At 39.2% G+C, this 27,638-nt stretch overlaps 1 protein-coding gene and 1 pseudogene across 2 annotated transcripts; both read right to left on the reverse strand.

Annotated features, from left to right (window-relative positions):
- Window positions 1–1,647: 1,647 nt before the first annotated feature.
- Window positions 1,648–14,576, reverse strand: LOC146384889 (multidrug and toxin extrusion protein 1-like). Its single transcript, XM_084930327.1, has 16 exons — window positions 14,314–14,576; window positions 13,639–13,740; window positions 13,481–13,549; window positions 13,110–13,258; window positions 10,365–10,407; window positions 9,515–9,559; window positions 9,317–9,414; window positions 7,007–7,104; window positions 6,400–6,581; window positions 6,208–6,316; window positions 5,172–5,247; window positions 4,794–4,863; window positions 4,570–4,702; window positions 3,519–3,613; window positions 3,378–3,441; window positions 1,648–3,304 (listed from the first exon to the last, which is right to left on the reverse strand). The coding sequence occupies exons 1-16, from the start codon at window positions 14,494–14,496 to the stop codon at window positions 3,060–3,062; spliced, it is 1,761 nt and encodes a 586-aa protein (XP_084786453.1). The 5' UTR covers window positions 14,497–14,576; the 3' UTR covers window positions 1,648–3,059.
- A 2,409-nt stretch (window positions 14,577–16,985) lies between these two features.
- LOC146384890 (multidrug and toxin extrusion protein 1-like) lies at window positions 16,986–27,467 on the reverse strand (annotated as a pseudogene). Its single transcript, XR_014800441.1, has 15 exons — window positions 27,193–27,467; window positions 26,680–26,781; window positions 26,522–26,590; window positions 26,151–26,299; window positions 24,341–24,383; window positions 23,706–23,750; window positions 23,516–23,613; window positions 23,202–23,299; window positions 21,453–21,634; window positions 20,587–20,695; window positions 19,925–20,000; window positions 19,350–19,581; window positions 18,279–18,373; window positions 18,135–18,198; window positions 16,986–18,061 (listed from the first exon to the last, which is right to left on the reverse strand). The product of XR_014800441.1 is annotated as a multidrug and toxin extrusion protein 1-like (transcript).
- Between the last annotated feature and the right edge of the window lie 171 nt (window positions 27,468–27,638).

Here is a 27,638-nt window from a genome sequence, read left to right on the forward strand (position 1 = left end):
CAGCCAAAATAAATGACTCATTATACTCTGCTTCCAATGTCTCTGCATTTCAGTCCATTTTTACTCTCTAAAACATGACAGATAAAACTTTCAGTTTTAATTCACCTATTTCCTCTATCTCAAGCCAGTGCTCTCACACCCTTTACTCTGGTGCTGGAGTACGATATGCATTTTGTGTAACAAACTTCATGTGTGACTTTTCTCTTGTGTTTGGATACAGTGTTTGAAACACTGTATCCAAAATTACTCGAAACTTCAAAAAAAGTTACCAGCTGTGCTTCTGTAGCTAGATGCTGACACATGTAGCCGATACAACTTTATTGACATCTGCGAGATGAGGGAGAAAAAAACGTTAGAGCAGGGATGATGTGGTGGGTGCAAGGAGTGGATGCTTGACAGTATTCGCCTTAAACTGCCTATCAGGTTTAATTATTCCTTAATTAAGTAATAACCCAGAAAACGTTCCATTACTTCAACTGTAAAACCACAGAACAAGTGACATAACCACATATAACCAGCAGGGTGTTCTAAAGCACCAATGCTTATTGTATGGCGTCAGTAAACGGTGAATATGGTTTTGCAAAGATAAATGGTGGTGTTTGGGTAAGTATATAGGTCAGAGTGTACTCTAGTGTCAGATATTGGTTTATCTGGACAGACGAGAAAGCAGTGAGTAACATAAACAGAGTACTGCTACAAAGCTTATTCAAACTATAAAATAATCTTAAATAATCTTTAACAGACAGACGGGTGGTAAACAGCAGATTAATCCACATTGTGACTGACTTCCTACCCAAAACTGAATTTTAAAAAGGACAGGTCACAGCTGTTTTACTCACCAGGTGGTGTTCCTCCTCAGTCTGCTGTACTTGAGTAAGAGCACTTTTTTATGCTTGAATTAGGTTTTTATTTTTCCATCGTCAGTGGCAGCAAAAAGTGTCATAAAGTCTATAAAACTAAATGTTTTGTTTTCTAGTCCTTTACCATTGCTATAACTAATTACACAACCAAACATGCAATGTTTGGTTAGGGGGGTTTACAGTGTCTCTGCTCTGAAAACTCCTAATTAGGAGTCTTTCTGTTCAGTGACCGTGAGGTCTTGCAAAGCAAATGCTTCCTCTGGGAGGAAGCATTTGCTGAGTGGAATCAGGCTCTGTGGAGAAGGTGACCCACCCCACTAAGGGGAAAGGGGACCTTGCTCCGCTCCTAACCACAGGGGTGTATTACTTGTCTTTGTTGCTTCACCACTAGTTTTCTTGATCATCTCTATCGTCCAGCTTCATCAGAAGCAGAGTGTTAGAGAGGGTAAATGACAATATTTCAAGGCTTCCCTGGATTTCTTTCCTTCTGTGAACACAAAAAACTTATAGTAAAAACTGTATTATGCACTCAATTATGTCTTTCTGGACCTCAGCTCAGGATGTGACTCTATTGACTTCTTATATGCCTCTTGTATAACAGGATGTTGGCTGACTCCTGCTGCCAGCCCTCGAGTGGACAAGCTGCTTGTCTTGGAAATGAGTTATGTCAGGTCAGTTGGCTTATCTGAACAGTCATCAGGAGGAACAATGCCACAAATTTTGTGAGCTAACAAAAAACCAAAACATGCTAAATCACATGATTAAGGTCATGCACCACACTGTGCTGTGATTTGTTATCGTCTTCCACATTTAGTTTTTATTGGGTCTCATTTCTCAAATTGCAAATTCTCCATTCCTCTCCGTGCATCTTAGTCCCTGAAACTAGGTATGTGGCAATGGATTGAAGCAGGGGACGCAGGTTTCCTGGTCGTCCTAAAGCCCACAATCAAGATGATTGTGCTCACACCGCATTGACAAAGGAGTCAACCACAGCCCGGTACTCTCTCTCAACACCCACACTGATCCATCCAACCACTGCAGAGTCATCAGAAAACCTCTGAAGACGCCAGGTCTCTGTGCATTGGCGGAAGTCAACAATCCAGGACGCAAGAGAGGCATCCAGCTGCATTTCAATCTGATGCCACTACTAAAAAAGTTCAAAGACTGTTCTTTTTAAGGAAAATGAGATCCTTTAATGTCTCATCTGAGATGTTGTCTTTGTTTTGTAGAAGTTTTATTGAATGATGTCTTTTTGCTGCCTGGTTCGGTAACCTGACGGTGAAGAATAAGAATAAGTTGGGACTTCTGGTAAAAACTACTATCAAAATTTCAGGGCGCTGGCAAGATGGACTTTTGGCCATTTACAACAAAAATGTGCTTAGGAAGGCTCATTCTATTGTTAATTGTTTGAACCATCCACTTCACAGTGAGTTTGAGTTGTTGCCTTCTGGGCGCCGTTTTAGAGTACCTGTGAGGAAGACCAAGACTCCAGGTTTCTTTTATCCCTACTGCATCCCATCTCCTTAGTGGCAAATGACCATCCTGTGACTTTCTATTACTATTATTGTCATTATTATTTTTTATTATTATTTTGTTTATTTTTATTTTGCCTGCTGCTAAACTAATTTCACCTTGTGGGACAATAAAGAATTTGAATTGAATTGGCTATGACAGAGTGGATAATGTCACATGTGGGGTTAGCAGAGGGAGGCACAGAAACAGCCACCAAGATTAGATGGGTAAAAAATCTGACTTCAGAGTCGAACTGTGCTAGATTTGCTATTATGGACATTGATAATTAACAGTACTGGTTGTTTGATGAAACTGTCTGAGAAGATGTCATTTATTGCATAGGCTGATATGTATCTGAATGTGAATCTAATCTTTATTTAAAACATATAATTAGCAAACATTAATAAACACTAAAAAAACCTTATATGAAATCAGAAATACAACTATTATTAGCTATTAGCTATAAATAAATATGCTATTTAATACATAGTTTCTGTAAAAGAAACATAATTAGACAGAAGAGAAAGCTAAATTAAATTAAATTCTTTAATTTTCTTTTGGTATTTCTGATATCTTTTTGTGATATGTTGATTAAGGCAAAAAAAAGAAAAAGTGGTATTTTTTGTGTGCACACTAAATATACTAAGCGTGTATGTATATACACAACAATACATTTAACCCATTACATCATTTGAGCAGCGGGGTGAGGACGGTGTTGGTAATGACTCCAGCAGCGAGGATGATGATCATGATGAGTATCGCCAGGCCGCGCCGTAACACCAGCTGTGACACTGACAGAACATCTCCCACTGTAGTGGTGTTGGTGGTTTTACTCTCTTCTGGTATTTGCATCTCCATGTATACGTGGTCCACCCCGGCGCTCTCACCACTGGATGCAATAGTACTGATTGGCATCTGGATGTGATTAGAGTCTAGGGTTTGGAAAGAGAAGCATGAATAAGACACTGTAATAACGGGAATGTTTCAGCCAGTTTGCCCACTCACCTCTATTTTCCATCTTGATCGTGTCTTTTTCTTCTTTGACGCGGACTCCTGCTCGCACTTCAGCCTGATCAGACACAACAGTTAATGACATGCTTTGATGAATGAAAGTGTGATAAACTGTCAATAGATGCAGGTGTGCACCTCTTCAGCAGCCTTCTTCCAATTGAGTTTGCACAAAAATGTGATGAAAAAGATTGACTGCACTAACACGCAAACCGTAAGGCCTGTCCAAAATCCTACAGCAGAAAAAACAGAAGAAGAAGAGTTTTAATAGTTTTTCTGACAAGCAGGAAGTACATTTAATTTCTGACCGCAGCACGCATTTGTCACAATCCACCTGTAACCTGAAAGACACAACATACACTGGTTATTCAGCTGGAATAAACAGGTTTGAACCTGCTGTGGTGTGTGCATGTGTCCCTTCTAAATTCACACAAGCCTAAGACATCTTAGTGAAAATCATTCTACTTTTACGATGCACATACATTTTTTATTTTTCTGTTCCTCACATTGTCTTCAGGCTGCACCTGTTTCATTTATTTGGACCCACGAAATGCCCAGTTGGGGTCATTTTAGGGTCTGGTTTCTGTTAAGTTTATGTCCAGTCTATTAATATGTTTAGTTACAACTGTTAACAACCAGTATCGCCTGATCCTCACCAGGTTCTAACATTATTTAAATACAACTTTAGATGAATAGCAGCATATGGCATATTATGATACGTCTTTAGCAAAAACGAAGCAGAAAACGCAGAAGCGAGGTGCTTTGCTTGGGATGGTGATTGTGGTGTGCATTGAAGTTTGCATGGCCCAACATCTCCACTTTATTCTTGTCTGTCCAAAGAACATTGTTCCATCAGATGCAATATTGCAAACCTAATCCATGCTGCTATGTTCTTTTTGGACAGAAGAGACTTTCTTCTGTCAGACCTTGATGGACAGCAACAAATGCTTCCCCAAAGTCACTGCTGATGTCTTTCCTCCCTGGCATTATTATAACATACTCGACTAGAAAACTACCAAAATGTCTGGTTTTATTTAATGAATATAATAAAATTAATTGTTATTATATAAAATTAGGGATAAATAAAGTACGACATATCTTATTTTCTCTTGTCTTGAATATGTCATATCAATCCAATGCTATGAAGGAAAACAAAGGAGCTTGAATGCCACCCTCACTCAGTCCTCACCTACAACCCCCATTTTGGCTGCAAACATCAGAGACACACCAATGGGTAAGCCAAAAAAGTAGTACCCAACCAGGTTACACAGAGCACCAACCGACTGTTTTCCTACACCTCTGACAACTCCTCCAGCCACAGCCTGTAAACACAAACAGATTTCTCTGAATCACATTTTATATTTGACAGTATTAGCCTGAAATGTCGATCACTGCTGTAAAATCATTTCTTACCGCAATTGCATCGGCCAGATGCAAGAAACTAAATATCAACATGAGGTCAGAAACCCTCTGCAAAATATCGCTAAAAAAATGTGCAGTTTCAGCTTCAGTACATCTGTCTGTACATTCACAAATATTGTCAAACATCATGAACATATGAAACTTAATGAAAACAAGACCTTTAATACAATGGGACACATGGACAATGAATTTATTTGATTATAGCACTCACATAGGCTTGTTTTAGTTAACTGAAACTAGATAACAAGGGCAACATGTTTCTGGGACAAAGGTGTAAATGAGTATCTTGAATAATACATGTAATTAAAGAAGCAATAAATAAGAGAGGAACTCTTCCTGGAATCAAGGTTAAAGGTCAAAGATACTTACGGCTCTGATGTGAAAATGTATCCGATGACATCCTTTGAGACCCCAAAAATAATACTAACAAAGCATGCAATTATGACTGGAATGAGAAAAACCATTTAAATATTAAAATCACAGGAAAAACAGAAAAACAAGGAACACAAAAGGTGACCAACTTTACAGTTTATATACAGTTGTGGTGAAAAATGTACTGTAATTTCATTATTCTTCTTTTTCCAAAGTGGAACGATTGTACAGCGTTCACGTTTAACAACAAAAACAAGTTCAAAAACAAGGCACAAGTTGAATTTATGTTAACACTTTAGAACCTGATGATCACAAAAAGGCATGTATCAAATATGATACGCTGGGATTTAAAGGGTTCAAGTTTAACTGCAGGCTCAAAATTACATGAAGTATACATAGTCCACAAATTTATTGAAGTTTATTCAACATGTGTTCTAATGCATATCAACTACATACTATTTTGCCCAGGGTCGGGTAAACAAACTGGTCCATAATTTGGTGATTTACACATTTGCTTTATAAGCAAAAGGTCACTGGTTCAATTTCAACTGGAGACAAATCCCCTTTGGGACTGTGTCAGGATGAGTATGTGGCATAAAACTGCCAGATCAATCATGCAAAGCTACCCCCTGTGGTGAACCCTTATGTTGACGGAACAGCCATGGACCCTGTATGGGTTGTGGAGGTACTCGAGCTTCCTCCCAGACCAAAGAAATGCATGTTAGGTTAGTTAATGGCTCTAATGTCACTGTATACATGAATATGAATGGCTGTCTATCTCTGAGTTGGCCCTGTGATGGACTTGGCACCGTGAGTCCACCATTAATCTACCATTAATTGGCTACGCTGTTGGAAGGTGGCTGGATGGATGAATAGTTCATTTATATTTTATGAAATGTATTCTACTTCATATTCTTATGTCATGAAGCTCAGCATGAAATAAAACTAATCCTGCTACTGCTCAGTTAGCAGTATTTTTACTTTTTTCTGTTCATTTAACACAGACAATAATACTTAGTGTGTTGGTTCTTACATGCAAAGATGATGGGGACTTTGCACGACAGCTTGGCCTGCTCGATGTTTCCTGCACCAAGTGCATTCCCAACCCGTACGCTGGCAGCACTAGCAAACCCTAATGGAAACTATGGGAAAAATCCATGTGTAATTCCAAAATGTAATGCCAGGTCAACATATAAGCAAAAGTCAAAAGGTTCACTGGAGTTACCATGTATGCTGTAACAGCCAATTCGTAGGATATCGAGTGAGCTCCCAACTCGGCCTCACTGATCACACCAGCCAGGAATCCTCCCAATTCAACCACCCACCACTCCAGACAGAGCATGAGCATGCTGGGGACAGCCAGCTGGACAAAGGGTCCCCACTCCTGGAGACAGTCGAGGGACCAACCTGTGTGGGTCAGAGTGACTCTATATGTCATCTTTCAAACTATTGGTTTAAATTATGATTTAATTATGGGCCTCGGATCAACAATTACTAATGAGGAATTTGCATAAATCAGACATTACTATTAAACAATATTTAAATCCCACACATTTTAACTATTATAGAGATGTCTTGAAGTTTATTGGAACCGCAGTGTTAAAGAATAACCTCTCCTCCACACTGCACTCCACAGTTATAGAGTATGACTATTTTTGTCAAACATTAAACTCTTGAGTATTTATAATGGAAAACTTCAGGTATGAAAGGCCAAAAGCTGAATGATGCAACATGATGAAATTATTGGACAGAATTGGAAATAAGGCGAACGACACAGCAAAATCAAAACATTTCAGCAAGTTCAGGATCCCCGTAGAAGTAAAATGACTGACCTGCCCATGTGGCCTTATGCAGACCTCTCAAGTACATGTAAATGAATAAGACTGATGCCAACAAATACTGGGAGATGGCACTGGCTACTGCTGATCCACTAGAAGATAAAAACATTAGAGATTAAAAGAAGGGAAAAAAATGAACAATTAAAGCTCCATATTTACAGGTGACAATTCAAGCACCCTAAGATAGGCTTCAGCCCCCTGTAACCCTGTAAAAGGACAAGTGAAAGAGGATGGATGGATGGGTTTCGAATTTGCTGTCAGTTCATTATTCCTTTTAGGTTTTTGAGAAACAATTTATATTTATGTTCTACATTTTGTTATATATTTTTTTCAATAGTGCTGCTTTGTATTTCCTTGTGCTTATGGGTTTTATAGTCTTCCGAAGCCTGGTATTGATTTCTTATTAGATAGATGTTGTTTGCTTCAAATTAAGCACTTTAAACTAAAACCACTATCAATGTGTATGCCTGTTACATCTAACCCTTCTTTCCTTCCATCATGTGCAGACAGAGCACAACAATCAAACGATACCTTCATGTCATTTCAACAATTAAAAGATAGATTTGGACTACTGTGCAGCCATTTTTTAAGATATCTTCAACTACGAAATTATATCCGCACACATCTGCCACAGTTTGAAAGCATGTTGTCTGATACCTTGGATAGATGCCTTAGTGATAGCCGGGGGTCCAAACAGAGAATCTCATTATTCTATAACTCACTACAGGAGATGAGTACACCTTCTACTCGTTCAATTAAAGAGGAGTGGGAAAAGGAATTTGGGATCTCCCTATCGGAAGATTTTTGGCAGGAGGTCTTACGCAACATAAATACGCTTTTTATTAATTCCCGTCATTGCATAATTCAGTATAAAATTGTACACAGGTTACATTACTCAAGGGAAAGAATTCACAAATTTTATCCAGACTGCTCTCCCTTCTGTGAAAAATGTATGACACATTATGGAAATTTGTTACATAGTTTTGCACTTTGTCCAAGGCTTTTGTTTTTGGTGTGACATCTTCACCTATCTGTCTAATGTTCTTAAAATCAAGACTGATCCAAATCCAACAGCAATTATCTTTGGGATCTCCAAAGAAACACAAAGCTTACAACATGCTCAAAAAAGTCTTACGTCATATGCACTGATGATTGCAAAGAAACTGATCCTGCAGCTTTGGAAGGGCAAAGAGGTTCCTGTGTTAAAGATGTGACTCGCAGAGCTAACAAATACACTTCACCTTGAAAAAATAAGATATACCATGAATGGCAATGTGAAAGATTTGGCATCCTTTCCTTGCATATCTTGGGAAAATGTAACTTTCTGGCAGTCAGGGGATTGGGGTCAAGGGTGGGTTTGGTTTTTTCTTTTTTCTTTTCCTAAGACATGTTGGGTTCACGTCAACGGACTTGAAGTCTACTCTAGATGCCATCTAAATCATCGATTGGTGGATTTTTTGTTTTTTGTTCTTCTGTTTATTTATTTATTATTTATTTAATTATTTTTTTGTTTTGTCTTGTTTTGTTTAGAGAAAAAGGGGGCATAAGTCCTATTAACCTGTAACAACTGTGATACTTGCTTCTAATAGAAGATGTTTGAAACAGATGTTGTTTGCTTCAGTCTTGTTATTGTATTCGTCTTTTTGTTTTTCCTGTTGTCCTGTTTAGTTGTATTAAAAATTGGTTAGTTATGCGCATTCTATATTTTCTCTGAGTGGTCTTTATGTATCCCTCTTAGTGGTGTTTCCGATAGTTCTCATAGCAGTGTTCGTATGTTTAATGATTTCTGAACATCTGGGGTTTTCAGGCTTGCGTTCATGTATTCTCTGTCTTTTTGAGCCTTGTAACCACTTGCTCTTTGACACTAAAAATATTACTATGCTCAAGCTCATGATGTCATGGTCCTGAATTGGTGACCCAGTGTTTTGTGTATTATTGTTGTTATTCTATGATTTCATCTTTGTATATGACTTCTAGCATTCTGAGTTCTGTTTTTGTATTTTAGTTTTGAGTTTTTTTTCTGGTGCCTCTGTGTCTAGTTCTTAGGTTTAGTTCTGTGCCCAGTCTGTTTCCTGTTTTACTTTGAAGGTCAACGTATTCTCGTCTTTCAAGTGCACAACGATCAAGTGCAGGACACATTTGGGTCTGCAAATTTACCAACACACCATAAAACCTGTGGTAATTCACCTAAATTCACTGGATCATGAATTTAGATAAAGAATTTAAAACACATATAGTTTTCACTGACTGAATTGAGGTTACATTCAACCAATGATGTCACAGGAATGATGGAGGAAAACTTACGCAACACCCAAATCCAGCTGATGGATGAGGACGTAGTTGAATATTGCATTAAAGACATTTCCGATTGCTCCAGTTATAACTTGAGGCCATATAATTCCCTGTACACCAAAGCACAAAATACAAATAATATTCATGTTAATGTTATAAATGCACAGCCAACTATTAAGGTAATGTTGGGGCATATGCATGTTCAAGCACCTGATTTTGAAGATACCTCCCCTGCAGCTGGTACATGAAAGCAGCCTGAAGAAAGCAAATATTAAATTATAAGAAACTCGTTGGCAGAAGTGAAGAACAAATTTGAGCACATGATCGGAACTTAGGTTAATCAGCACGCTAACACTTTTCAATGAAAACAATGAACATGTCAAATAATTAATAATAAATCAAAGAAATAAAATTTATCACAGATTCTATACATTTATACACCTCCACTGCAAGTTATTAACCCTCATCCACTTTGTCTGATAGTTTATGCCTCAAAATTCAACCAAGAATAAATGAGAGGGGGGCATCAAAGTTAGAGATTGAGCAGTATTGTTGAACAATGTAAATCTCCTTAGAAACGAATACCAAGTCAAACATGATAAATGGTGAATGCACTGATTCTTATAAAGTGCTTTTCTAATCTCTTAGAGCACTCAAAGTGCTTTTTACAACACGTCTCATTCACCCATCCGATCCTTAACCTCTTAAGCACCAACGCCCATAGATCTGGGGGCAAAAGGGAGGAGATCACATTTAGGGTTAGGCGAGCATGCCTAAGTGCTTTTTATCTAACATTCACACTCCAATGGATTCATTGGAGAGTGACTTGGGGTTAATATTTTGCTGAAGGACATTTGGCATGCAGACTGGAGCAGCTCAGGATCAAACTACCAACCTTGAGATTGAGATAACTTGAGCCACGGCTCAAGTGTGACCGATGAACTCTGGACCTTAAATAGCACTACATCTGTTGTTAAGACCCTCAGTTCTGGAAATCAACCTGCCTTTTGTTTAAATATTGAACACCTTCCAAATCTGCATCAAATCCTATCAAACTCACCGGCAGAGCGGGCATGAAGATCTTCACATAGAGCTGGGAGAGGCTTCATGTGGAAATGAAAAGACAAAGTAAGCCTGTGAAACTGATGATGGTGACACTTGACTGCACATAAATTAAGGTTACATACCATTTTGCTTGTTCTTTTACTTCATTCTGCTCATTGCTGTTTCATGCTTTGTTACACAATGGTGACTTTAATGCGTTATGCTGTAAAATAAGCCCACCAATGATGGTGCTTCCTTTTTATACTTATTGGGTCCAACTAATCCCAAATAGTTTAGACAAACTGAAAATGCATCTCAGGTCTCAGGATGTTAATTATCTTTTTAAAAGTTTTTGGCAGCTTTATCCAAAAGTCGAGGCACAGTAACAATGTGACAAACAAACAAACAAACACAGCACGTAGTTTAAGTAGTGTTGGGTTGTAAACCTGTACAAGGATCTACTGAATTATTTCTCACAGATCAGAAATGTGTGCAGTAAGAACCAGCACACATTTCCATCATAGCTGGACTGACCATCGGGCATACCGGGCATTTGCCCGGTGGGCCGCTGGCGATTTTTCGTTTTTATGGGCCGATCGATTTATTTATTTTTTTTATTTTTTTTTTTTTTGGAAGGGTATAAATAATGAAAGGTGTTGGATTGGCCAATTGGTCATGATCGACTCTGGGCTGGACCAATTACAACCGAGGAGGTCGGATGCACCCTCCCCCTTGTTTAGCAATCTTATAGACGAACTAAAGAAAATGGAGAACAAAAAAAGGAAAGGAGGTGCAGAAAAAATTAGGGCCAAAAAGAAACAAGCCCTTCAGGCAGACGCTGCCAAATGTGTAAAAATAACTGAATTGTTTGGCGGTAGCTATGGCATAGCTTCCACAGATTTAGCAACATCAGCAAGTGGTGGAGGCCAGCAGGTGGATAAGGGAAAGGGGAGGCAAGAGGAGGAGAGACCCGAGGCGGCCGCTGGTCATAGTGGCAGAGGAACTGAACTTCAGGTAAGAAGTTATGACCTGCTGTCTATCTGTATCAGATATAAACCAAGTTTAGTTGTAGTTTGTTTTCGTTGTGCTGACTTTTTACAGTCGCTTAGAATAACTGGTACTGCGTACTAGCTAGCATGACGGAGTTTATATACTGCTGGGCGGGTGCTATGAAGTTACTGATAGTAAATTTTATTTTATGCTTAAGGTTAGTTTCTCAAACTCCTCAAAATCTTAACAAATTGTGCCAATCCTTACATGTTGCACCAGGCTGATTTATCATCAAAAGTGGAGAAGTCTGTGACAGAGGAGACAGAAGAGCAGCAGAGAGAGATGGAGCAAGAGAGAGAGCAGGAGAGAGAGATGGAGATGGAGAGATGACTTTATGTCATCCATAAGGGATGCATTTGACATATGTTTCACATATTATAGCCCAACAAGTTACTTATAGCAATTTAAATACGAGCAATCAGTTTTTGGCAAATACCGGAAATCAGTTTTTGGCAGACAATCACCTTTTGGCACAACACCGGCTATTGCAGTTAATAATACAACAGCTTCTTGCCATTTTTTGTGTTTCTTTTTATCGCTGTGTAACTGAGTTCAATTGAAAGCCTGCATGCGCTAGTACCTCTTGCCACAGGTTCCCAGAATCCTTTGCGGTTTTACCCCTGAATGACGTCACATTTTTGGTGGGCCGGTCTCTAGTCAAAATGCCCGGGCCGATTTTTTGTCCCAGTCCAGCCCTGATTTCCATGTATTTCCACTGCTGAGTTAACAGCTGGTTTCTGCTGCTACAGGTGGTCAAACTATGAGGTTTGGTATAATGTGCTTTTCGATTACTGCATTACAGTGATCCCTCGTTTATCTCGAGTTACGTTCTAAAAATATGTTGTTTTTAGGCTGTAAAACCCGTCACTACACACTTTATACACTTTTCTCAGACAGGCATGAACATTTTCACACTTTTCTCTCCTGTTTAAAGACTCTCAAAGTTCAAACCTTCGTAGAAAAATAAGTCCAGTATTAAAGAATGAAGCCAAAGATCAAACCCTGATTTTAGGTCCAGAACATGGGAATAGAGCAGCTGCCAGAGAATTCAACATTAATGAATCAATGGTACGGAAATAGAGGAAGCAAGAACAATGAGTTGAGTAAAGTTTGAATTATCTGACTGTTTTGTTTTGCCTAATGCACCTTATAATCCAGTGTGCCTTATGGTCCGAAAAATACAGTAACTTCTACCTTCCTTTAGCATGTCCAGAGGTCCAACATTTGTGAGATGGTTAGCATCTTTCTCTGTATCTTGGGTGCTACCGCAGGTGCCTTTGACGGTGGAAAACGTTTCGTCGACATTGTTGTTTTTGTTGGGAAGAAAACTTACAAACATACAGTACAGCACTTCAGAGTCACACTGCTAGCAATCGAAGATTTATGTAAATTTGACAAGCTGAATGCATTCTATACTGTACAGGAGGCACGGCACGGAGGCGATTGGTTGACAATGGACAGCCGATCATGGACACAATGCACTGTAAAAACAGAAAAACAAAAACAAAAAAACATGCAAAATTGCACAAAAAAAATCCGCGAAACAGCGGAAGGTGAACCGCGGTATAGCGAGGGACCACTGTATTTTTTGCACAAACTAACAGTGCTTGGCATTTTGCATAACTTGAGTTTCTTTAAGAGTGAGACAAACACATGCTCAGCAGTGTCACAACATCCACGCGTCTGTTATTGCTGGTTAATAACGGCTCACCTGGCGACCTCTGGACTCTGTTTGACAGCAAGTAGGAGAGGCTCAGTGTTGATGAGGATGGCCCAACAAGGGAAACAGGCCAGCAGCAGAATCAGAACTCCCCTCTGGAGAATCACACCCACACGCTTCAAGTTACCGCTCCCATACGTCTGCGTGAAACAGGTAGACAGACGCTCGGGTGAGAAAAGTTGGAAAACACAGAATCCCACCAAAGAACAAGGGTATGACTGATCAAAGAAAAATAACTCCACACAAAAGCTCAGTGTTGAGATGTTTAAAAGGCGATTCCAGGAGAACCTGGGAACCCAGCTGTGCTGCTTGTGTTTGTCTTGGTTACACAAATAAAGTGAAAGCTCCGGTGAGGACCCTACCTGAGATATGAGGGTATCACAAGTTAACGACAAACCGGTGCCAATGGAAATACCAGTGACGTTAACTACCTGCAAACAAAACACAACATGCATAAACTGGGGTAAAAAATGATGCATATTTACGGTTCAACAACAAAGGCACTGAAATGTCTGCTCACCGCAATTGATAATGCTACAGCTGCAAGTTCAGTTTTCCCCAGGTGACCACAGAACACCGTGCTGACAAAACCGATCATGAAAATCATCAACTGGGAAATGACCTGAAGTACAGAAGAGGAGATACTGACTCTGTGTTGTATTTAGAAATACATTTAAAGGAAACATAAATAAGTAATGAATATGGTTAAAACATTTAGTAACTTAAAGATGTTAAACATATAGCAAATATCTAAAATAGATAGATACTTCCCACAAGGGAAATTTCTGTGTTACAGCAGCACGATAAAGAGTAAAAATAGTAAAAACATAAGCAACTGTATGTTTTGGGGGCTTAAAGAAAACATGTAGGAATTTGATATGTAATCCAAATAATGCATAAAAAACATAGTAACTTAATTTAAAATTAAATGATTGTAATACTAAACAGATATACACAGTACAGTCCTACAGTGCTTGAGGTCCATTCAGAAACAGGACTTCATAATAACATAAATAACATTTAATGTATTTATTAATTTATTAGTAAACCAGGGTCCAGGTCCCACGTTTAAATCAAATTACAGTTTATTGACACATGGTGCATCTTCTGTAGTAAATCCATTCTTCCTGTCAGTAACAACAGACAGAGAGTGTGACAAACTTCAAATGAGCTTCAAATTTACACACAGTCTTACCACTGGTCCCGCCAGTTTGGAAAGTTGCACAAGCTCATTGCGGTAAACTGACGGAATAAACCGAGGGACACATTTCTGGCAACAGCCTCGGGAGCTCTGTGCGCAAGCAGCCGCTGCACCTTCCTTTAAATCCTCTTTCACTGCCTCTGTGCATTTTCCTGTTTTTTCCCCAGAAGAGTCCATAATTGAACAAATACAGATCCTCTTCACAAACAGCTCTGGGTGATTTCTGTCACTCAGGCAGAAGAAAATGTTGTTGGTTTGATAACCAGCGCAGGAGTCTGAGGAGGGGCCAGACACATACTGTCCTCCTCACCTTACAGCCAACCAACTCTAGTCTCTGTTTAGGTGTGATTTCTGCTATTGCAAAATACTCAATACACTTGTACAAATAAAGCATTCATTTACAGTTGATCATTAAAATGACAGTTAAAAGATGCTGGTGATATTCTTTAGTAACACTTTCCAGAAGGATTAGAGCCTTTCCTCGATTGCACTGGGTCCTTCCACCTGCAAAATCCTACTTTAACTCTCACTTACAACTGTAGTGTCAAAGTTTTAAAGTTCTTTAGTTAGTAACCATTTTAAATGGTGTTTTAACATCTTTTTATATTTATACTGTAACAAACCGGCTCATAGGGTCCAATAAAACAGAGTGAGACTGGATGAGGTTGTAACTAAAGTAACTAAAGGTAGCAAAGGATGATTTATTTACAGAACATAATTAAGGTGAATGTGTCTATCAGCAAGTCAGTAGTGTAAAACGTGCATGAGCATGTGACAAGGTCAGTAAGAATCAAAAACACATGTTGTAGCTGAGCCAGTGTAGTCTAGGAAGCTGGTGTCCAAACAATAGCAGTGAGGAAAGGATAACCAGAGAGCAAGGGAAGGATCTGCTGCAGGAAGGAGGGAGCTTTTATAGTTAAACTCACTGGGCTTAGCTATACCTCAAGCAGCAAGCTTCTTTAATCAGCTCCTGCAGAACGAAGCACAGCACAAAAAACAAAACAGAGACACCCATCACCTGGGGTCATCAAAATATGCAGCGCTCAGATACCAGAATACATCTTTATTAAGTTTCACTGTGAAAAAATGACTCAAAATTTCATAAAAAAGTCTGTTCCACTTGACAGAGTATTGCAGATATTCAAATATGATGCAGTGAAATGAAAACAAAGCTGAAAAATGTCTCTTCTTTTAAATGTCATGTAAATAAAAGCGCTGGATACTGACAACAATATAAATCTTTAAACAATATTTCCCACAAATATTTGAAGACTGTTATGCAACAGACCTCAAATGGCTTGAAAATGCAAATGATTAGAGGTAATTTGTCTGAATACGTAACAGTCTGCTCGCTGTATCACAAAACAGTTACTTTTTAACAGAGAAAAGAAACACTGTCATCCCAGACTTGAACTGAAGATGAGAAATGAATAAACAGCTGAAAACGACTGAACCAAGATGGGGCTGAGTGGGACAGAAGTCATTACCACGGGTAGCTCAGTGATGAGCTCTGTGCTTGTCTCTGAGATGAGACTGATGACTTACAGTGATCTCTGAGTGACTTCAAAGAGACGACTTTTTGACGTTTGCTTCAATAAGATTCTTATTTATGTATTTATTTTACAGTGGAGCTGTTTAATCATACATAAATACACACATTCACACTTAAAGCTGCCCAGTATGACCAGAAGACAGTGATTCATAAATTATCAAGTGACTGCTTCAATGCTTTGCAGACTCTTTATTGTTACATTATTATGAATCAGGACAATACTTTTACACAGCAACTTCCTCAGAGGGTTTCAGTTACCTGAACATTTAAATTCAGTAGAATCACCAGCATAAAAATATAAAACCAAAAATTTTACATTTGATTCTGGAGAAGTAGAGACGAACAGGTGAGCATCAGGGAGCAGGGTCAGGTCATTGATGGGAAACTGAGTCAGTCTGAGGGTAAGTGTTACCATGGTAATAACCCCTTGTTGTGAGAATGTCACACACTAGAGGAACAGTTTATTAGGAACACCTGTGCCTATCTTGCGTGCTGCACAATATCGTTTAATATTTAGTATCTACTGTTATCTACTGCTAGCTAGTTTATTGTGATGGTGCTGTATTTATTATGTTGCTTTTTTTTTGTTTGCTTTCTCTTCTGTTTTTTTTTCTCCATACAGGTGATCCAGGTGTTTTGTTTCTTTTTCTTTCTTTCTTCCCCCCCTTCTCACCGTCTCTTCTCCCCTCTGGTTTTCTTTCTCTCCCTCTCTTTCTTTCATTCTTTCTCCCTGTCCTATCCCCCAGTCATGTCTGTCCCGTTTGTAGCAACCAAAAATAAAATAAATACATAATTATAATAAAGGTCAATCAAATGGACCAATATGGCAAGGCCATGATGATCCACTTGGTAAAATAAATCCGCTTGGCATCTTTCTTGGCCTGCTACAACAAAAATACCCCACAGTTCACAAAAAAAATCCTACTAGATACATGATTTTATCAATTTCAGAATCCTACGTCGGCCTGTTCTTGAGTTACAGCATTCATGACATTTTCAGAAAATGTTACCTCTGACCTTGAGATCAAAGTCACTGAAATTCGAACTCATCCAAGAATTTTAGTAGCTGCACCGAAGCTATCAATTTGAAAAACATTAAACCAACCTGAGCCGCTGAGTTGTGGCATCATGTGACACCACAGTCATATTTTTATTCTGAAAATACAGACTGTAAAGAATGTTACCTTTGCATCAACAAATCTGTAAAGTCTTCAGTAACCCAACCTGAGCTGCTGAAATATGGCATCTTAAATATCACATTCCTTCCACCAAAACAGACCAAGTGCCCAATCTGGAACCAGTTGCACCTTACAATAACCACCAATGAGTCACAAATGTAGCCTGGGATTCTGTCCTTGATTTCTTTGCATTTTACCATAAGTTTTTTTTACTGTTATAGTCTGTTCTCAAACTGAAATGTGGCCTGGATCTCATCAGACACTATGGTCCTGCACCAACACTGGAAAAAGCTCAGGAGAAAAAAGTTTTATAATGTATAAAGATGCACAGTGCCTTCTTTTGCTTCAAGAGCAGGTCTAGTCCCAGTGAACAGAGTGTGCCTGAAGACATCTGCTTTCTCATACTTCTGTTTTGTGTCTCCTTGTTTTCACTGTCTTTATACAGGATTGTTGATAAAATGTACATTAAGTTCTATGAGTCACAAAGATCAACTGTCATCAAACTGATTATCATTATCAAACAGTGGCCTCATTTTACACACATTTTCATTAAAGGCCTTAATAAAGCTGTCCTTTGTTTACTACATATTCCGCCCTTTTCATCTTATTGAATTCATCTCTGTGGCCGGACAGTGTAAGACGGGGCACAGACTGCACACAGCTGTTCCTCTGTTGAATCAACAGTGTAGGTAACCCTCCCACAAAAGAAGGTGCATTTTTATTACTTAGATAAACTTTGTGCTTTTTGTCCGACTGTCAACTTTGCATCATTTCAGCAGTGGAGTGAGGACGGTGTTGGTAATGACTCCAGCAGCGAGGATGATGATCATGATGAGTATCGCCAGGCCGCGCCGTAACACCAGCTGTGACACTGACAGAACATCTCCCACTGTAGTGGTGTTGGTGGTTTTACTCTCTTCTGGTATTTGCACCTCCATGTATACGTGGTCCACCCCGGCGCTCTCACCACTGGATGCAATAGTACTGATTGGGGTCTCGATGTGATTAGAGTCTAGGGTTTGGAAAGAGAAGTATGAATAAGACACTGTAATAACAGGAATGTTTCAGCCAGTTTTCCCACTCACCTCTATTTTCCATCTTGACTGTGTCTTTTTCTTCTTTGACGCGGACTCCTGCTCGCACTACAGCCTGATCAAACACAACAGTTAACATTTTGATACTTTGATGAATGAAAGTGTGATAAACTGTCAATAGATGCAGGTGTGCACCTCTTCAGCAGCCTTCTTCCAATCGAGTTTGCACAAAAATGTGATGAAAAAGATCGACTGCACTAACACGCAAACCGTAAGGCCTGTCCAAAATCCTACAGCAGAAAAAACAGAAGAAGAAGAGTTTTAATGGGTTGCCTGCTTGTCAGGCCGGAGGTACATTTAATTTCTGACTGCAGCACACATTTGTGCCAATACAGCTGTAACCTGAAAGACTTAACACGCAGTAATTGTCGCTTTCGCATAGCGTCAGCAGTATATGTGTTTTTGTTTTTTCAGTACAGCCCTCTTTTGGGAAGTTAGCAGGTGTCTTGAATATTTTCTTATCTTTCTCACTGTAAGATGATGGACTTCAAATTGTTTGGAAATGGCCTGTCTAGAAGTAGAAGCTTCTACCTTTATAGAGCTGCTCAGGCTTGCCGATGATCAGTTATTAAAACGCATTTGACTAGCAGCTCCTGACTGCTAGTGAACCTCTTAATTTTTATACATGCAGTAAGGCTGTACACAGGAATTACGATTTTAATACACAGCGTCTGCATTTTGGCTAAATTTGGTTAAATAAATAATAACACAGTGTAATATGTCATATGTTATTGTTCATCTGAGGTCGTATTTATGGTTTTTAAGGACCTGCTAAGGACCACATTATTATTATTATTATTATTATTATGTCCTGATACATAAAACTTTAAAATTGAAAGACTACTTTCTTACTCCCATGACTGTATTTGCTGAGGTGGGAGAAGCTACTGTCTGCATAGACAGGACTTGCATCACCCCAGCGATCATTTTTTATCAGACTAGGGTTGTTTTTAGCTGCTATCTGCTATCTTAGTTAGTTGTCTTATTGACTAACAGTAATGACACTGTCAATCACCTCATTCTTCATTGTTTTTTTATTTTTTATTTTTTTCTTACAGCTGCTGTAACAAAAGAATTTAAAAAATTAGGGATGAATAAAGTATGCCATATCATCTCTTATCTTGATTTTGTCACATTAATCCAGTGGTATGAAGGAAAAGGAAAAGAAAATAACTTGGGATGCCTTCATTCCTATACAGTCCTCACCTACAATCCCCATTTTGGCTGCAAACATCAGGGACACGCCAGTGGGTAAGCCAATAAAGTAGTACCCGACCAGGCCACAGCCTGTAAACACAAACACAGATTTCTCTGAATAACCTTTTATATTCATCAATATTGAAATGTTGATTACTGCTGTAAAATCATTTCTTACCCCAACTGCATCAGCAAGAAACTATATATCAGAGTGACGTCAGAAACCCTCTGCAAAATATCTCTAAAAATATGTGCAGTTTCAGCTTCAATACGTCTGTGTGTATATTCACAAATATTGTCAAACACCATGAACTCATTCTCATACTTAATGATAGCAAGACCTCCAAGACATTGAGACAGCTGTAAGATGAAATTATTTGATTATTGTATTTGTCTATATCTAATCAAACATGCAAACTAAGCTTGTTTCAGTTAATGAAATGGGATCAGCTGAGCATCATATTGTTTAAAGCAGACACTGTGACAAAGAGATGAATAACTATCTGAACAGTTTTGTTAATTTGGCACCAGTAAGTGTCTGTGAGTCAGTAACTTAAAGGTTAAAGGTCAAAGATTAGACTTACAGGTCTGAGGTGAAAATATATCCAATTACATTTTTAGAGATGCCAAGAATGGTACTGACAAAGCACGCTATTGTGACTGCAATGAGAAAACAAACCAGAAAAAAATTAATAACTTAACTGAAAAACATAATTAATTAATTTTAAAAGTATTTAAATATAAAAAGCAAGAAGACTGTGTTCATGAACAAGTCACCAGGTCCATCACCGGGCTAATGCAGAGACAGACAACAGATCATATTTATGTCTACAGCCAGTTTAGAGTCATCATCCATGTCTTTGGACTGGAAATAAGCTGCAGTACCCAGGTATGACTCATGCAGGCAGGCATGGTGATGCTGTTGCTTGTACTATTGCTTCACAGCAAAACATCGTAACCCCATGATGGACCTGGTGACTTGTTCAGGGTTTATCCTGTCTCTTGTCCAATGACAGCTGGGATAGGCTGGAAATGACTGGCTGCCTGGATAATTCACTTATATTATATAATATGTATTCTTATCCATGCTTATCTTTGGATATTTAGCAATATATTATTTAAAACTGAGTATTCTTGAGATTCAGTATGAAATGAAACTAGAGCTGGTACTGCTCAGTTAGAGGTATTTGTACCGCTTTCCATTGTATGTAAAACAGGTATTTGTACTTTGTGTGTCGCTTCTTACATGCACAGATGATGGGGACTTTGCACGACAGCTTGGCCTGCTTGAAGTTTCCTGCACCAAGTGCATTCCCAACCCGTACGCTGGCAGCACTAGCAAACCCTAGTGGAAACTATGAGGAAAAAATATATGTATACATTTATATTTTCAAATATTAAAATTCAAAAAGTGTATTAAAGGCACTGCCAAAACAACACATGAGCAAACGAGCACTCAGAGAGGGCAATTCCCTCCCAAAGGGAAAGATATTGAAAGCTTTGATGTTTTATGCCAATGTCAGCATTGGTAATTTGAAAATGTAGTGCAGGGTGTTAATCTTTTCATGTCAGAATTTGTGTCAGAAGCAGAATTGGCTGAATTTTTTAGCTTCTGTAAGCTATAAAAACAGGAGATTTTAATAAATATTAATTCAGTGCAAAACTCTATTATTTCATCATTGGGTGGTGTATTGAAAAAATAAAAGAATGTGTTGTACGTATCTCTACATGACCTTTCATATGATAAATTACTTAAATAATCAACTTTGACCTTGGGTGCTAACACTGAAGCTCAAGGTCAAATGCTTACCCAACCCAAGTGTCCCCCAAGGCCTAGCTTATTGTTGTGAAGTTTGAAGATGATCCATAAAAAATTGAGAGTTATATAAAGTTTTTACTGATTTTTGCATTTGTGTGACCCTGAACTTCACCAAAATTAAATCAGCTCAAGATGTTATTGGAATCTATCACCACAGAGAATTTGAAAATGATATCTTGGAAACTGTGGACACTAACAAACAGACAGACAAACAGATAAATAAACAAATGGAAGCAGTTACATATTTCCTCCCTTTGGGGGGAGAAAAGTCTCAAAATGTTCAGTGGACTTGCCATATATGCTAAAGAGGCCAGCTGAGAGGTTACTGACTGCGCTCCCAACTCAGCCTCACTGATCACACCGGCCAGGAACCCTCCCACCTGAAACATCCACCACTCCAGACAGACCATGAGCATGCTGGGGACAGCCAGCTGGACAAAGGGTCCCCACTCCTGGAGACAATCGAGGGACCAACCTGTGGGTCAGAGTGACTCTATATGTCAGTTGATAACAGAGTTCGGGCTGATTGGAGCTGGCTTGGACCTGGCTTATCGAAGAACAAGAAGCGGCTACAGCTGTTCAAAATCCCATAAGGCTGGTCGACATGATAGACAATTGGCAGGGCTGTGAGCACTCAGACTGTGTTTTGAATGCAATATGGATAACATCTTGGAGAAGAACAACGGGAATTGAGAGAACTGGTCACCAGTGATGGACATTAGACCAACTGTAAAAATTGGATGCAGTTGTTCGCACTAAACCCAAACATTCACGATCTTCACTCATGCGGCCCCCCTGGCGCCAGCTGAAGGCCTGCCAAGGTTGAAGCTGGAACAACAAATTCTTCCCATGATAACAGGATTGTTGACGGAACTCTTTGTCCCTCCTTCAAGGCCACCTGGGCCCACTGGAGACTGCTGACCTACGCTTAATCGGGCGTGGTGATACTTTCTCTCAGCTGAACACAGGATACACACACACACGCACACGCACGAAACACGTACACTGATACGCCCTCACTATCACCCTCCCTCCCAATCCAACGCCTCCTCCCATGCTTACCTCCCATCCGATGTGGACACCGGATCAGCTGGAGGCGCAATCGAAGATTGCAGCGGTCCCAGATCAGCTATACACACTGAAATACTCTCCCATGTTGCTTGTCTGTGTTTTATTGTGCTATGGTGTGTTGATATCTGTGCATTCCTGTATTATCCTTTTGTGTTACACATTTCGATGTTTTTTTCCCCTCGCTACCTAGCCTGACCCGTCTCCCCAATGTGATGTTTGTGTATTGTATGTACAGTTGGCAAGGTCTGTCATCTCGGTTGTGGGCAACTGCAACTGACAAATAAAGGCTCTCTCATCTCATCTCAGTTGGCTTAAATCAGCGGTCCTCAACCACCAGGTTTGGTACCGAGCTGCGAGAGTTGAGGCTTGGGTGCAATTTATGATTTTCAGGGTTTTTATAGTTTTTTTATCGTTTTTTTTTTTTTTTTAATATTTTTTATCGTTAACTTTGTTTCCCTGGGTCGTTCCTGTGTGTTATGAATAAATCTTCTTTTTTGTGGTACTAGTACTGGTTTTACTTTGTTGTATTTATCCGCGACACCTTACAGGCCGTCCGTGAAAATATTGTCGGACATAAACCGGTGCGTGGTGCAAAAAAGGTTGGGGCCCGCTGACTTAAATGGTCATTTCAAATTACTAAAGAGTGATAGCTTCAACTTCATATTAAAAGTTATTCAAATACCAAATTTTTTAAATATTGCAAAATGGCTTAAAGTTTGTTAAGTGTTTCCCCAGAGCATCAGAAATGCTGTATCACCACTGCGACTGCTCCTCCACACTGCATTACACAGTTATAGAGTATAACTAATTTTATCAAACATTAAGCTCTGAAGTTTTTATAATTGACTACTTCAGGTATGAAGGGCCACAAAGTTCAATGATGCAACTTGATGAAATTACTGGACAGAATTGGAAATAAGAAAGACACATTAAAATAAAAATATTTTCCCTGTAAAACTGATACCACTGACCTCCCCATGTGGCGTTATGAAGACCCCTCAGGCATGTGTAAATGAATAAGACTGATGCCAGCAAATACTGCGAGATCGCATTGGCTGCTGCTGATCCACTTAAAATCAAAAACATCAGAAAAACAAATATTTTAAGCCACATATTTAAACTGTCACTTAAGTGCTATCAGCACATCTATCAAAACTAAAACTAGAACATAAGCACTGTACAGGATTTTTTACTCATTTAATTTAAAACACATAATGTTTTTGCTGACTGAACTGAGAGTTACATTCAACCAACGATGTCACAGGAGTGATGGAGGAAAACTTACGCAACACCCAAATCCAGCTGATGGACGAGGACGTAGTTGATTATTGCGTTAAAGACATTTCCAATTGCTCCAGTTATAACTAGAGGCCATATAATTCCCTGTACACAAAATACACATAATATTCATGTTAATGTTTTAAATGAACAACCAACTATTAAGGTAATGTTGGGCCATATGCACGTTCAAGCACCTGATTTTGAAGATACCTCCCCTGCAGCTGGTACATGAAAGCAGCCTGAAGAAAGCAAACAAAATGATAAGAGACTCGGATCATAGGTTAATCAGCATGCTAACACTTTTCAATGAAAACAATGAACATATCAAATAATTAGTAATAAATCAAATAAATAAACATTATTACAACAATTGGACTGCCCTTTTAAAAGAAAGAAACACCCGATGGAACTAGACTCATTGCTGCAAGGGTGGTGTTTGGGGATGAGGGGAGGGAGAAGAGAAAAAAGACATTCTGTGGAAGAGTGCCAGAGATTAATAATAATAATCATAACTGGGTCTTATTACATGGTGAGTAAAAAGTGTCAGAGAAGGAGAAACGCTCAAAGCATAATGGGAAGCCCCCAGCAGCCAAAGTCAGCATAACTAAGGGTGAATTCAAAGTCGCCTGATCCTGCCCTAACTGCAAGATTTGTCAAATACCAAGCCAAACATGTGCATGCCCATGTGCACAGGTGTGACTGATACTCCCTGGACCTTAAATACATAGCACTGCATCTGTGGTTAAGACCCTCAGTTCTGGAAATCAACCTGCCTTTTGTGTAAATATTCAACACCTTCCAAATCTGCATCAAATCCCATCAAACTCACCGGCAGAGCAGGCATGAAGATCTTCACATAGAGCTGGGAGAGGCTTCATGTGGAAATGAAAAGACAAAGTAAGCATGTGACACTGTTTTTTGTTTGTTTTGTTTTGTTTTCTGTTTTATTTATTTTTGTTTTTATTTTTGTGGTTTTGTGGGGTTTTTTGCTTGTTTTTGGTTTTGTGTTGTTTTCGTTTGTTTCTTTGTTGTTTTTTGTTAGTTTTCCTTTTTCTTTTTGCCTGCGACACTGTTGATGGTAACATGTGGCTGCACACAAAATTTATATAGGAGGTTGTTTCTCCTTAAGTTTAATCTTTATTTAACCTCCTGCATCCTCATCAGGAGACATACATTCTGTTACATGATTAAGATTATTGTACTTATCAGGTCCAACTAATGCCAGATAATTAAGAAAAATTTTAAATCCATGTCAGATTTCAGGAGGATAATCATCTTTACTGAATTTTTGGCAACTTTTACCCAAAAGCTGAAACACATTAACAATCTGACTAACATAGCATGTAGTCTGAGTAGTGTTGAGGTGTAAACTTGTACACAAATCTCTGTAGGTTCTCAGTCATCCAGGTCATGGTAATCTAAAGAGCTTGAAAAGGAAGCAACTGGATTATTTTAAGTTTCATAAGATGTTTCACCTTTCACAACAAGCTTTTTCAGTTCTAAAACCAAATGGTGGAGAGTCACAGGTACTTAAACCCTAGTCAGGGTTGTCCCTTAAAAGGGTCTTGACCAAGTATTGATCATGTGGCTCATCACATGATAAGTACTGGTCCACAATGCTCTTTTCCACAGTATCCTGTCTTCCTTCTCTCACCCCAACCGGTTTACTGCAGATGGCCCCGCCCCTCCCTGAGCCTGGTTCTGCTGGAGGTTTCTTCCTATTAAAAGGGAGTTTTTCCTTCCCACTGTCGCCAAAGTGCTTGTCCATAGGGGGGGTCATTTGATTGTTGGGTTTTTATCTGTATGTATTATTGCAGGGTCAACCTTACAATATAAAGTTCCTGTCTGAGAGTATGAAGTGTTCAAGTGCACTGAGATGTCATGCTTGGAGAAAATTCTCCTGTGATTTCTCAGACATACTTGCTACATGGAGGATGACAATGATGTTCCTTATGTAGCAGGTTTGTGGGTCAGCGACCCTGTTACACAACAACCCCAACTAGGGTTTAAGTACCTGAGATTTTTCACCAACTGATTTTAGACCTGAAGAAGCTTCTTGGATGAGATGTGAAACAACTTTATGAAACTTAAAGAAATCCAGTTGCTTTCTTTCCAAACAAATTATTTCTCACAGGTCAGAAATGATGAACTGTAAACTCATGCTTGTAAAATGCACTGTGAGTGACTTTAACAGCTAATGTGTTAGTTACTGTTTTCCTGAGTTGTTCCATTGTTTACTGAACAGTTGTTTGTTTTTAGAGCACAGCAGGTTACATATTTTCATAATCTGTTTGAAAAGTTAATGATTTGCTCCCCCAAATTAATGATTCATGCCCTCATATTATATAATTCATTTATTCCTGTTACGATTAGGGAAAAAACAGTCAGTGTGGGCTGAACAGTAAGAACCAGCACACTGATAGTTAGCAGCTGGGCTGCAAAGCTGCCAGCAAATACTTCTTATTAATAAAGGTTTCACAAAGGCTAAAGAAAGTATTACTGAAATCTACATTGTTTTGCACAAACTAACAGTGCGTGGCATTTTGCATAACTTGAGTTTCTTTAAGAGCGAGACAAACACATGCTCAGCAGTGTCACAACATCCACGCGTCTGTTATTGCTGGTTAATAACAGCTCACCTGGCGACATCTGGACTCTGCTTGACAGCAAGTAGGAGAGGCTCAGTGTTGATGAGGATGGCCCAACAAGGGAAACAGGCCAGCAGCAGAATCAGAACTCCCCTCTGGAGAATCACACCCACACGCTTCAAGTTACCGCTCCCATACGTCTGCGTGAAACAGGTAGACAGACGCTCGGGTGAGAAAAGTTGGAAAACACAGAATCCCACCAAAGAACAAGGGTATGACTGATCAAAGAAAAATAACTCCACACAAAAGCTCAGTGTTGAGATGTTTAAAAGGGGATTCCAGGAGAACCTGGGAACCCAGCTGTGCTGCTTGTGTTTGTCTTGGTTACACAAATAAAGTGAAAGCTCCGGTGAGGACCCTACCTGAGATATGAGGGTATCACAAGTTAACGACAAACCGGTGCCAATGGAAATACCAGTGACGTTAACTACCTGCAAACAAAACACAACATGCATAAACTGGGGTAAAAAATGATGCATATTTACAGTTCAACAACAAAGGCACTGAAATGTCTGCTCACCGCAATTGATAATGCTACAGCTGCAAGTTCAGTTTTCCCCAGGTGACCACAGAACACCGTGCTGACAAAATTGATCATGAAAACCATCAACTGGGAAATGACCTGAAGCACAGAAGAGGAGATACTGACTCTGTGTTGTGTGTGTTGTATTTAGAAATACATACAGAATTAAAGCTGTTTAAAATATACAAAATTTATATGTATGTAAAGCCAGTGTATCTACTACAAGAACCATATGTTGCTGGGATTTGAATGAAATATGTACTAATTTGATATGTAATCTAAATAACCCATAAAAACACAATTAATGCATCTAATGTCAAATAAACATGATGTCAAACCTGCCTAAGCAATTAAACAGGTAAAAACAACACAGTCTGTAGTAAATCAGCTCTTCCTGTCAGTAACATCAGACAGAGAGCGACAAGCAGGGATGCCAACTGAGTAACTTCAAATAATGTCCGAATAAAAACACCACTATAGTTAAATACTGTTGTGTCCACACAGTCTTACCACTGGTCCCGCTAGTTTGAAAAGTTGCACAAGTTCATTGCGGTAAACTGTTGGAATGAATCCAGGGACACATTTCTGGCAACAGCCTCGGGAGCTCTGAGCGCAAGAAGCCGCTGCAGCTTCCTTTAAATCGTCTTTCGCTTCCTCTGTGCATTTTCCTGCCGTTTTCACAGAAGTCTCCATAATTGAACAAATCCAGGTGTTCTCTGCTAACAGCCGGGCTGCTTTCTGTCACTCAGCCTGAAGTAAACATAGATGGTTTGATAACCAGCTCAGGAGCCTGAGGAGGGGCCAGACACGTGCTGTAAGGTGAGGAGTGTCCTTCAAAGCCAACCAACTCATGTCTCTGTTTAATGGTGATTTCTGCTGTCAGGATTATTCATGTTACTTAAAAATAATCATTATTACAAGTAGCTGATGAGCCACAGCTTCCTTGAGGATTTTAC

This window comes from Perissodus microlepis, chromosome 6 (genome assembly GCF_051167445.1).
Source record: "Perissodus microlepis isolate ML-2025 ecotype Zambia chromosome 6, ASM5116744v1, whole genome shotgun sequence".
Classification (NCBI taxonomy): Eukaryota; Metazoa; Chordata; class Actinopteri; order Cichliformes; family Cichlidae; genus Perissodus; species Perissodus microlepis.

Excerpts from the sequence above, each read along its gene's own strand:
- LOC146384889 (XM_084930327.1), bottom strand. The coding sequence starts at position 14,496 with ATGGACTCTTCTGGGGAAAAAACAGGAAAATGCACAGAGGCAGTGAAA. Across the intron at positions 7,105-9,316 it reads CAGCTGGATTTGGGTGTTGC|TGGATCAGCAGTAGCCAGTG; the intron begins GTAAGTTTTCCT and ends TTTATCTTCTAG. Across the intron at positions 3,442-3,518 it reads GGAAGAAGGCTGCTGAAGAG|GCTGAAGTGCGAGCAGGAGT; the intron begins GTGCACACCTGC and ends GTGTCTGATCAG.